Here is a 12,467-nt window from a genome sequence, read left to right on the forward strand (position 1 = left end):
CCTCGTGATCCGCCTGCCTGGGCCTCCCAAAGTGCTGGGATTACAGGCGTGAGCCGCCGCGCCCAGCCGTGATACGATTTTTAAAACTAACATTCAGGGCTTATGTGCAGGCACTTTTCCATGTATTTTTTTAAAAATCATTCAGCAAACATGCACGTGAGGGGGTGGTAGTCAGAAGACCCCGGAATAAATGCTCCTGCAGCACGTGGGTGGGAGGAGAGCACATGTCACCAGCACGTTCCTTCCAGGTGTGCTGTGATAGAAACTGGCAAGGGTCTCCATGAGCTGGGGCCTGAGTGCGGCTACCCAGACGGCCAACCTTCCCCAGGCAGGGCTGTGCTCTGGACCCTCCCCTCAATTCCCAGCGCCTCGGGCCATCCTGCTTCTCCAGGTCTGAGATGAACTTTCTGGAAGTGCTGCGTATCTTCAAAGGGCCGGCCAGAAGTGAAAGCCGCGGCAGGCCTGAGCGCTGGCCCCAAGGGAGGGGTCCCTCAGGTCCCCGTCGTCCCAGGGCCGCTTCCCCGATTGTAAATAAGTCTTTAGAATGAAACGCCAAGCGATACTGTCTTCAGAATCTTCGCACAAGATCCAGCACTCGACATCCGACCATACACTGGAGCGGCCTGCCTCCCACATTTGCCCGCCTCTGCACTTGGTTGCTTTAGCTGTGCATTTCGGTCCACGGATGACCTTTAACCGGTCTCCTACAGTGGAAGGAGGGGTGAAGGCCTCTTCCAAGGGCGTGAGGGGCGCGTGGAAACGGAGCAACCTCCCAGGCTCGCATACTCCTCGGGGACCTCCCGGAGGGCGCAACCCGAAGAAAACCCGCGACCAGCGCGGGGTCAGCGAAAGCGCAGACGCCAGCCGTACGGAGCTGCATCGCGCCTGCGTCCAGTTCACGCTCCAGCTCCCAGGCGCGCCCGCCCCGCCCCGCCCCGCCCGCCTGCTTCCACGCATCAGCCCGCGCGCCGCCTCGCAGGGCCCGCCCCCAGGACTGGAAGTGCGCACGCGCTGGCAAGATGGCAGGTGGGGTGCGCCCGCTGCGGGGCCTCCGCGCCCTGTGTCGCGTGCTGCTCTTCCTCTCGCAGTTCTGCATTCTGTCGGGCGGTGGTGAGTCAAAAGCTGGGTTCAGCGCCGGTGGGGCTGAGTGGCAGCAGGGCCCCTGGAGTGGCGAGGAGGCCGGGCCCAAGGGCAGAGGCTGACGCGGGGAGGAGGCCGAGTGCCAGGCTCCGGGCGGCATGTCGCTGCATCTGGACTCTGGCGCCCTGGCCTCTTGGCCCGAGGCCGTCCCTCCGCTCCGGCGACACCGAGCCGCCCATCGCGGCTGCGGGGGCCCTGGAACGGAGATGGAGCGCTTGGGGGCTCGGCCGGGAAGGCGGAACTGGAGCGCGATGCCATCCTTCGGTCTCTGTCTACCCCGTTGACGTTTCGTCCCTGAGCTTTGTGTTTTCTGGCTGCCAAGCCGTGAGGTTTTCATGAGCAGCTTATTGACCTGGTGTAGACCCGCCGTGTTAACCACACAAAACAAGGTTTTCTTGTCCCGGGATAACATGTTTCTCTAATTGTACGATCCTTAAATTTAGAGCAATCGCAGGCGCTGGCTCAGTCAATAAAGGATCCGGGCCCAACACGCACATTCACAGTAGTTCCCAGGGCAGCAGGTACTAGACATTTTCTATTCTGGTAAATATGTGTATTTATATCTAGTAGTTTCTCTTTGTTTTTGATAAAAATTTCCTTTAGTATACGAAGTCACTTTCCATTTTTGAATATTTTATTGTATTGTAGATGGTGTGAATTAAGGGCAGATACACAGCCATTTTCAGTGGATAGTCTTGGTATTTGGATACCTTTTGACGTTTCTGCCTCATCTCTTTTTCCAATCCCGCGCTCATTTGTTTCCTTATTTCTGTTATTTTTCCACTTCATCCATCAAAATAACCTTCAGTCAGTGCTTCTTTCCCTTCAGCAGGTTTCCTCTACTTCTAGAACCTTGTTCCTGATGTTGGATATTAAAGGCTCCCCCAGGACTGTGTGAAATGGAAGGATTACAGAGGGACTGATGGAGTCTTGAAATCTAGATCTGGTTTTGCTACTGGGATCTTGAACAAATTATTTATCCCCTTTGGACCTTGGTCCTCACCGTTAAAGCGATGGGGTTGGTCTAACGGCCTAAAGTCATTTCTGCTTTGTGATTCTAAGTGTCCACCTTCCAGCCACATAGTCATGGGATCAAAGAAAAAAGTATTTTGTAGAATTGTTCACTTAATACAGTGAGTAAAGTAGGACCAGTTTTAAACAAGCATTAGTTGTTTTGCTAGGTGGAGGCTTTGAGTCTAATTTCATCACTTTAGAGTCACATTACTTCAGTGAATTGAAACTGGCAGAGGTATTTTACGGATTCTTATTTGGGTGTAAAAAACAGCAGTGCACTTAAATTTTAAACTCAAATTACTTTTTAGAGAAAGCACAAGAGTTCTTAACTCTTGCAGGCTTTTGAAAGCCCTTCTTTTCAGGAATACTTGAAATTTTGATCCTCTCAGTTGGTAAAAATATATTGCACACTGATGAGGTTGGTTGGAAATAAGTTGCAGCTCACTGAAGATGTCATTAAAATAGAGAACTATTTTGAACTTTGGTGGCATAAAACTGTAAATATTATATTAGCAAATGTGGCTTATCGAAGTACCCTTGTGAAATAATGACATTTTCAAGTTGATGCCCTGAGGATGTCAGTGGCTTCATTTCTAAATTAGTGAATTCAGATGAAAAGAACATTGGATTGGAAATGAAGAGATTTGGGTTCTAGTTCCAGTTTTGCCACAGACTTCCTCTAAGATTTTGCACAAACCCTACTGTTTTAGTTTTTCAGCTTACAAAATGATAGTCTTTTTTTAAGCCCCTAATGTATACCCAGAATTTTCTATGCATTATTTGTATATGAGCACCTTTAGTTTTCACGGCCACTTGAGAGGCAGGAATGAAGTAATGTTTTGCAAGTGTGGTGCTCACCAGGTCACACAGCTGTCTGTTGGCAGAATTCTGCTTTAATTGCAGGTGTCTGTGACTCCAGTGCCATGCTTCTCTCATTCCAGCGCAGTGTCTACTTGCTAATGATCATGTCTCTTAACCTTAGAAGATGGTTCTCTGTTATTCGAATCAGTGTTATAGAAGAATAAGCTTCTCTCTTGCCTCTCACAGAAAGTACTGAAATCCCACCTTATGTGATGAAGTGTCCAAGCAATGGTTTGTGTAGCAGACTTCCTGCAGACTGTATAGACTGCACAACAAATTTCTCCTGTATCTATGGGAAGCCTGTCACTTTTGACTGTGCAGTGAAACCATCTGTTACCTGTGTTGTAAGTACTGCAGCTTACTTATTCTAAATAAATTCACTGTAAACTTCAAGTTAGAAGAACAATTCAGACTTGACCATTGGGAAGATATTCTGAATAATTCTTACATTCTTTTATGATTGCCCTGTTGAGTATGTAAGTAGAAATAAATTTAAAAACCCAATAGACCCTTCCATATCAGCTCACTACTGTTGTAGTTATAATGATAACTGTCAAGCCAGTTGTTGTCTGCTGGAAATGCGCTTGACAGAAATGTTGCTTTGTAGAACTGGAGAAGATCTCAGTCTACTAGCATATCTGAAGCAAGTCTAATTCGTTCCGATGGATTCTGTGTTCTCAGTAGTGACAGCTAGTGTACAGAGGAGGTGGCGATGCCTTTCTGCCATAGATGAGCTTTTGAAGGTCACTGTTCGTCTGTGGTGAGAAGATGGATTCAGTAAATGCCAGAATGCCTGGTAGCTCTCTTGAACAAAATTAAGTGGAACGCCTGTCTTATCCAGAATAAATTCCAGATAGTCCAAAGATGTAATGTGAAGAATGAAACCCTGAAGTACCACAGAAAACACGAGATAGTTGTTGTTGTAATCCCCAAATGGAGAATATTTTTCTAAGTATGAAATAAAGTTTAGAAGCCATAAAAGAAAGAATTGATACATTTGACTACTAAAAATTGGAGATTTCTGCATGACCTAAGGAAAAAAGCATAAAGGCAAAAGACGCGGCAAACTAGGAAAAAGTGTTTCTAGCGTATGTGACAAATAATACACTAATATCAGTAATATATAAACACTTCCTAAAAACCCACATGGAAAAGATGACAGTCTTGTAGAAAAACAGTGTTAGGACATGAGCAGGTGGTTCATAGGAAAGGAAATACAAATAGATTTATAACATGAAAAACATATATAAATTTTCTTATAATTAAATACAAATAATACATTTTTAACCCTCAGATTGGCAAATTTTTTTTAATTTGATTAACTCTGAGTTTATGAGAGTATAAGGGTCAGATACTCATATCTTATTAATAGTTAATCAAATTGATCAACCTCTTGCAGGTGATTTGCCATATCTGTTAAACTTATACACACACATAATCGTTGACCTCGCAGTTCTACATCTAGGAATTTGTTATAGATATCATTATATATGGATGCAAATAAGTATGCTTACTTTTTAGCTGTATTGCTCATTAAAGCAAAAGATTCAAAAGAAGTGAAATGTCTGAGAACTGCTTAATTTATGGTACACATGCAATAGAATAAACACATTGTAGCCATTAAAAAGAACTAGACAGCTCTAGAGATAATGTGCTGATTTATATACAAAATCAAGTGGAAGTGTTGGGGAACGTGAAATGTTGATGCCGTGAATGTGCCTGTGTGTAGAATAAGCTCTCTCTGGACGTACAGAGGGCACTTGGCCTGGGGAGGGCAGTGGCTCCCAGAGGCCAGGCCACACAAGGCCGGCTCACTTCTCACTGTCCTGTTGTGTCTTGAAATGTGTACCGTGTACATGTGTCACCTACTTTTTAAAAAACCATTTTTAAAAACGTGTGTTTTAGGCACATCACTGAAAATAGGCAGATGTAAACATATTTTTACAGATCCAGCTCTTTGCCTAAATCAAGTGATGCCTTACCCATATTTGAATGTTTTCCATAAAAAGTGGTTTTTGCATTGATAAGAAAATTAATAGTACTTGCTTCATCAGTGCATATGCCAAAGTTGGAACCATACAGATAGGATGGCTCTTGTGCAAAAATGACATGCAAATTTGTGAAATGTTAAACAACAAATATGGGTGGGCATGGTGGCTCATGCCTATAATCCCAGCTACTTTGGCAGGCCGAGGCAGGTGAATCACCTGAGGTCAGGAGGTTGAGACCAGCCTGGCCAACATGATGAAACCCCATCTCTACTAAAAATACAAAAATTAGCTGGGCGTGGTGATGTGCATCTCTAATCCCAGCTACTCAGGAGGCTGAGGCAGGAGAATCACTTGAACCTGGGAGGCAGAGGTTGCAGTGAGCTGGGATTGCACCACTGCACTCCAGCCTGGGCGACAGAGCGAGACTCCATCTCAAAAAAAGAAAAAAGAAAAAAAATAATGTGTGTGTGTATGTGTGTGTGTATATATATATGCATACATGTATATATATGATGCTTCCAGAGATGATTGACCACATAAAAATGATTTTGAAAAATATGCATTACAATGTAATGTCACGTAGAGTAAAAAGACTACAAAGTGCTTTCAGTATAATTCCATTTTAGTAAATTTATAAATATACACATAGAAGAAACGTAAAGAAGATTAAAAGTGGTTAGCTCTGAACACCTATAGGTTTTTGTCTATAATCTTCAAATATGTAACATACAAAGAACATGGTACTTTTGTAAGCAGAATACAAAATAATGGCTTTTGAAATTGGAATGAAAAAAATCTCTGGCCACCAGTGAACACTCACTGACCCTCCACACATCATGTGGTGCTTCTGAGTTGGGCTGCCTCTGGATTAAACATGCCACATGCCCTGGTGGTACGAGCAGCTGTAACAACCCTGAGTTGCCAGGCTGTGCAAGGTAGGAGATGTTAGGGAAGGTTGGCAACTCGGAAGCAAGGCGGTGTGTTAACCTTTACAGAAGCATCAGGCTGGAGTTGAGGAACCTGGATTCCACTCCTCACTTGAAGCTCAGTGACCTTCAACAAATGCATTCATCAGTTCCTTCCAGCCATCCGTGATTGCGACTTTCTAAAATAAATTCTCCTCTTGTCTGCATTATAAAAGTACACATTTACTATGAAAAATTTAGCTAAGCAAAAGTTACGAAATTTATCACCCTGAAATAACCTTTGCTATTTTGATGTGAATTTATCTAGTTTTTTTTCTCCTTAGGTACATATATTTGGGTGTGTATTTTTATGATTATGGGGTCACATCATATACATTTGTTTTGCATACATATTGTTTTGGCAACTTTTTCTGGTACTTACTCTAGGTCCTAAATGCAAGCGTTTTAGGAATTTTGTGCCATGTGACTGTGTAGTCTTACTGACATCTTAACACACTACACCATTGTGATTGATGAGTTTTGTGTCATTTGCTACATAGGATCAAGACTTCAAATCCCAAAAGAACTTCATCATTAACATGACTTGCAGATTTTGCTGGCAGCTTCCTGAAACAGATTACGAGTGTACCAATTCCACCAGCTGCATGACGGTGTCCTGTCCTCGGCAGCGCTACCCTGCCAACTGCACGGTGCGGGACCACGTCCACTGCTTGGGTGAGTCAGAGGTCAAGGACATTTGTCAACAAAGAGTTTTTCTCTAAGTTGATTAAAGGGACTTTAACCAGAAATTTGAGAGTTAAATTACTTAATTAGAAACATGTATCCACAGCTTTTTAGATGTGCCAAGCATCATCAATAAACTCAACATACTAAAGTAAAGCATCCAGAAAACTGCAATTCTCTTTTTAAATGTAATATTTGATAAAATAAGAAAAATATGTGAAGTATAAAGCGTAATACACAGTAATTGCCTTTTACCCAAAATAACAATGAAAACAGCACCAATACCATTGCAGCCACCTGAGTGCTTGCCTTCACCTGGTTGCTCTGCCTCCTCTTCCAAGGTAACCATCCTTTTAAACTTATTTCACTTTCTTTTAAATTTTTTCTATAGTTTTATTGTATATATGTAATAAAATAATAGTACCAAAAATATTCAATAATGCATGTTTTAGAACTGTATAAAATGATTTCAGGCTATGTGCTCTTCTGGGACTTATTTCCTGTCAACATTATGGCTCTATGATTCATCCATATGACTTCTTTCTTTATTTTACTTCTGTGTAATAATCTATTTTAAGATTGTATCACAGTTTATTCTCCAATATATTGGTTATGTGCTGTTTTTTGCTGTTGTGATTCTTAAAATTTCTTTGCCTGTCTCCTGATGGCACATGTGCAAGAGCTTCTTTAGCATGTACTTTCCAGTGTGCGTTACTCTTTAAATGGCTGTATTAACTTACATTCCCACCCGTGCTATATAACTATTCCTAATGATCCATATTATCTCCAAGAATTGTTATTCTTAAATTTAGTCTTAAAAGTTTTCTAGACTTCTTTTATATTTTGGATATTACCTGTGCTGTCCCTGAAACTCTCCCCCAGATTTTGATTTTTTTTTTTTTTACATTATTGTATATTTTCATAAACAAAACTTTAAAAATATAATTACTTTAAGTTATTAGAGTTAGTCTTTTTTCGTTGTGGTTTTAAGAAATCTTTTTCTACCCCAGGTTTATAAAGACAATTTGCTACATTTTCTTTTGAAAGTTATAAGTTTAACATTTCACATTTAGGTTTAGAATCCCCCTGGAATTGGTCCTGGTAGATGGTGTGAGGTAGATTCAACTTTAATTGTCCCCCCACATGGATGGCCACTTGTCTCAACTCTTCCCTGTTGATCCGTGTGTTACCTCTGTCATACATGAAGTGTCTGTATGTTTCTGGTTCTAGACTTTCTCTTCTTTTCCTATTGGGTGATTCTTATGCCTCAGGACCACACTGTCTTATATCCTTGTAACTTCCCCGTAAGTCTTGATACGTGGTTGAGCATTTCATGTTCTTCACGTTGTAATCCTAACTTAGCTAATTTAAATATTACATCTGTACAGATAGATGGTAAGGGCTTTGTACTCTTCACTTCAACATGTATTACTGTAAAGAGGGTTGACTTTTCACATTTTAAATTTTGAGGCCATTTGTTATAATTAAGTCTTTCTGAGAGTATTTTTATACCCTGTATTTTTCTTTCTCTTTTTTTTTTTTTTTTTTTTTTTTTAAGGTAACCGTACTTTTCCCAAAATGCTATATTGCAATTGGACTGGAGGCTATAAGTGGTCTACTGCTCTGGCTCTAAGGTAAGCTTTGTTACTAGTAAGTTTAAAAGGCCATTTAGATTTCTTTGGGTTTGGTGGAATCTTCCAGACATTGAGCTCAGTCCACTTCATTCTTCTCTCAGATCCTACCACGTGTGTTAGATTCTAGGAAACTGCTGGAAGAGTTTAGGTGATCAGACCAGTAGCCCCGTGGAGCTGACTGGCAGGCATGTTAGCTTTTCTCCCAAGGTGCCTGCACATTGAGTTTCCCGTTCTGAATGTACTGTGAATCAGTAAAATGCTGGGGACTATCTAAAATCGGCAGTTTTATGATGTGTATCTTTGATTTCAAATAACTTATTATAAAAAGTAATACATGCTGAACACTGAAAACTGGAAAAATGAAAATGACAAAAACATTAAAAATTACCACCATCTGAGATAATTATAGGCTTATATTTCTTACATAGAAATGTGCTGTTTAACTTCTCAACAGTACTTTAAGAAATTGTAGCAATTCTTCCCACTAAAGGGAAGAGCAGGTGAGACCCTGGTTAACTGATCAGTGAAAAGGTTATGCTGCCTACAGTTGAAGTTTTGAGTTCGTGCCTGAGACCCTGAGGCCTGCAGCATTGCAGCCATAGAGCAGGATTTCTCAGCCTCATCACTGCTGACATTTTGGGCTGAATGATTTTTTGTCTTGGGGCTGTCCTGTGCATAGTAGGATGTTTAGCAGCATCACTGGCCTCTACCTACTACTTGTCAGTAGCAAACCCCCCGTCCCCTGCAGTTGTGAGAGTGTGTCTCCAGATGTTGCCAGGTGTCCCCTAGGGGACAAAATTGCCCCTTGCTGAGAACCACTGCATTAGAATTTGGGCTGAGGAAAGAAGGATCTTGCCTGGCAGGAAACGCATAAGTGAAAAGTAAAAGAGGACACCAGGGTAGAAAATGAGATTCACAAAAATAAGATAGGCCGGGTGCAATGACTCACACCTGTAATCCCAGCACTTTGGGAGGCCGAGGCGGGCAGATTGCTTGAGATCAGGAGTTCGAGACCAGCCTGGCCAACGTGGCGAAACCCCGTCTCTACCAAAAGTACAAAAGCCGGCCATCGTGGTGCATGTCTGTGGTTCCAGCTGCGTGGTAGGCTGAAATGGGAAGATCACTTGAGGAAGAGGAGGCTGCGGTGAGCTGGCACTGCACCACTGCACTCCAGCCTCAGAGCAAGATTCTGTCTCAGAAAAAAGATTAGTAACCATTGCTGACAATGGTTCAAATTAACAACTGGCTTTTTAAAAAATAAATAAATGTTTGAAACTTGGAATAATTTTAATTTACAGGAAAGTTGCAAAGATAGTAGAGTTCTTATATATCCCTAATCTGGTTTCCCTACATTGTTAACCTTTTACAGTACTATATTATAACAAATTTTCAACAATTAAAACTTCTCAGCACTCAACATGGTTTCTTTTAAAATCTTCACTGTAATGAGATGATGCCCAAGGTTTGCTTCAGGGTACTCTGAAGGGGAAAGGGGAGAGTTTTGATGAAACATGGCTGGCCAAGTGTTGATTATTGGAGCTGAGTCATGAGTACTGTTCTCTTTACTTTTTATTGTTATATATGTTTAGAAATTTTCCATAATATTGTTTCAGTATTATTAGATTTTAGAATTTAAAAGATCCTTAAAAATCACCTCTTCCTAACATTAAGATTTTAGAGAGGAATGAAAAAATAGACTGAAAACATGGACGACTTGATCCAGGTCATCCAGGTGGTGGTGGGCTCCTCCCGACTCTAGCCCTGACCCCGTGTTGGTGCACTTTCTGTTAGACTGGGTCTTTGCTTTGTTTTGACTAAAAAGCAATGAGATTGATCACTTTAAAAAGAGAGAGAGAAAAAAATTAGTTTTTTAGTACAGCTAAAAATTATATGTTTACTTTTGACATTTAAACAGTCTTCCTGCCCATAATCATTTGGTGGTGTCAATTTGTGAAATAGTCACTTGTGTTCCAATTAAGGGCTATGATCATTGGAAGTCCTTTCTCAAATCTGACGTAATGCAGCGATTAAACCATAACTAGCCACAGTTGGGGTGGACGGGTCTCATGGAATCCTGTCTGTTTGCCATCGCAGCATCACCCTCGGTGGGTTTGGAGCAGACCGTTTCTACCTGGGCCAGTGGCGAGAAGGCCTCGGCAAGCTCTTCAGCTTCGGTGGTCTGGGAATATGGACGCTGATAGACGTCCTGCTAATTGGAGTTGGCTACGTTGGACCAGCAGATGGCTCTTTGTACATTTAAGTGTGGTATGTGCTTCAGAAAGGAGCAGTGCTTAGAAAAAGCCCTTTTGTCCATAGGAATTGATGTGGTGTGAGTGATATATTTCTATGTTTTTAATGTACAGCATCTGTACTTTGTTTGCCTTCATAAAGGTAAAATAAAGAAATGAAACACTGAACTGTGCTAATCTGGAATTTGTTTTTATTTGCCTGAAATATATTTTTTTCTGTGAAAAAATTAAAACGTACTTAAGCCAAGAGAATGAATTCTACAGTGATTGAAAATCCATTTAATTCCTATGACTTTTGTTTTGTATTGCTCAAGTCAAACTACATCACTTGTATCTCCAGCTCAAATGTAATCTGCCTTGCAAAGCCTTTAAGCTATGATTGCAGGGAGCGGAAAGTGTTTTTATTGTTGCTAATTGAAGTTGTTTGGCCCGACTTCAGTCTTGTGTAAGATTTGCAGTGTGAGTGTGCAGTCTGGTCTGTATATATGAAAATTTGAATTAAACTGCAGAATGTTTAGTTATGGTTTAAATTTTCTTAGTAGTATATAAAAGGTAAGAGTACTGAAAAATTAATAAAATTACAAGTTAAGAAATATTGTGGGCCTGATTTTCTATATTAAATATAATCTGGAATAATCATTACAACTTACTTTTATTGTTAAGAATAATATTTTTATTTTTCAGGGCATTACTCCATTCTAACAGAGTCATAGTTGGCTGGTTTATTGACACAGTGGAAATAGGTAAATGTTTTTGAGTATAGATCTGTGATAGACCCTTTATTGGGGGAAAAAACCCAGTTATTCATAAAGATTTTTACTCAAGTTCGCTTTTGAAACATTTAAAAACTTTTAGCATTTTTTCTTTCAAATATTGATATCTGAGTTACTGCTTTTTAAACACTTGTATGTATTAGCCAGAAGACTGTTAACCATATATCATATCTAGAAGCTATAAAATATCTGCATATTTCATTCACCAGATGATTTTTTGATTTCAGTTTATCTGAAAGGTGAATTAAATCACTTGAGTGATCACTTGCTGTTCTTATGAAGCACAGCCCTTTGCTTAGTTGAGTGACAGGTTCCATCTCTGATCACTAGGTGGCGCATCCCCATTACATTTGCTTCCCCTCTCTCTTTCCAGAAACAGCCACTCTTAAATTGTTTTTTTTGCTTGTTTGGTTTTTTGTTTTTTGTTTTACGAGGAACTTGTCACAGAGCATGAGCAGTGCTTCAGGATGGGAGTAAGCTGGTTTATGTGGACCTTTCTTTCTGAGAGCAAATACACACTTTTTTGTATCCGTGAAACTGTTGATTGAGGAGGTGTTTCTTTAGATGAGGGTCTCTTCTTCAAGAAGCAGCCCCTTTCCTAACTGTAATAAAAATATCCCCTGAGTCTCCTTACGTAGCTCTATGTAGAAGAGAATCTAATACTTCCCTGTTGAGCAACTATGCAAGGTGGAGCCAGGGAGGAGTCAGTGGGAAATTAGTAGGAAGTATGCATTGACACTGGTGGAAATAGGTAACACCTTGATTAACCATTTTTGTGGCTCTGGGGCCTGAGTTGGATAATGAAACTGCAGTGTTTGAGAGGGGAAAGCTCAAAGATTCAGAATCCATGAAAGGAGACATGAATGAACTCGTTCCCAAATCCTAAAAAGTTTGCACAAGGGCATAGTCCTTGGGACCTAAAGGATGTAAGCCACTCAGGAAGGCTTCTGATCAAGGACTTCATAGAGCGGATGGCCTGAGACAGAACTAGCAGGAAATATGAAAAGATTTTCAAATACAGTGCAAACAAATTTATGAACGATGAACTCCTACACAGCCCCAAAAAGAAACTGCAAAATAAAACTATACTTTCAGAGGGCACCAGGGAATGTGGGTGCAATCTCTTGTAGCAAATCCCATGGGCCTTTGTTGAAGT

The 12,467-nt window shown here is 40.9% G+C and overlaps 1 protein-coding gene across 2 annotated transcripts; it reads left to right on the plus strand.

Moving 5' to 3' along the window:
• The first annotated feature begins 981 nt into the window (after positions 1-981).
• TM2D3 (TM2 domain containing 3) lies at positions 982-10,706 on the plus strand. Of its 2 annotated transcripts, XM_007990591.3 has the most exons (6): positions 982-1,110; positions 1,584-1,661; positions 3,202-3,359; positions 6,472-6,646; positions 8,214-8,289; positions 10,384-10,706. In XM_007990591.3, the coding sequence occupies exons 1-6, from the start codon at positions 1,020-1,022 to the stop codon at positions 10,547-10,549; spliced, it is 744 nt and encodes a 247-aa protein (XP_007988782.1). In that variant the 5' UTR covers positions 982-1,019; the 3' UTR covers positions 10,550-10,706. The 2 variants fall into 2 exon arrangements, with proteins under 2 accessions (XP_007988782.1, XP_007988783.1); XM_007990592.3 differs by lacking the exon at positions 1,584-1,661 and having other exon boundaries at positions 983-1,110.
• Positions 10,707-12,467: the final 1,761 nt, after the last annotated feature.

Source organism: Chlorocebus sabaeus, chromosome 29, assembly GCF_047675955.1.
Source record: "Chlorocebus sabaeus isolate Y175 chromosome 29, mChlSab1.0.hap1, whole genome shotgun sequence".
NCBI lineage: Eukaryota > Metazoa > Chordata > Mammalia > Primates > Cercopithecidae > Chlorocebus > Chlorocebus sabaeus.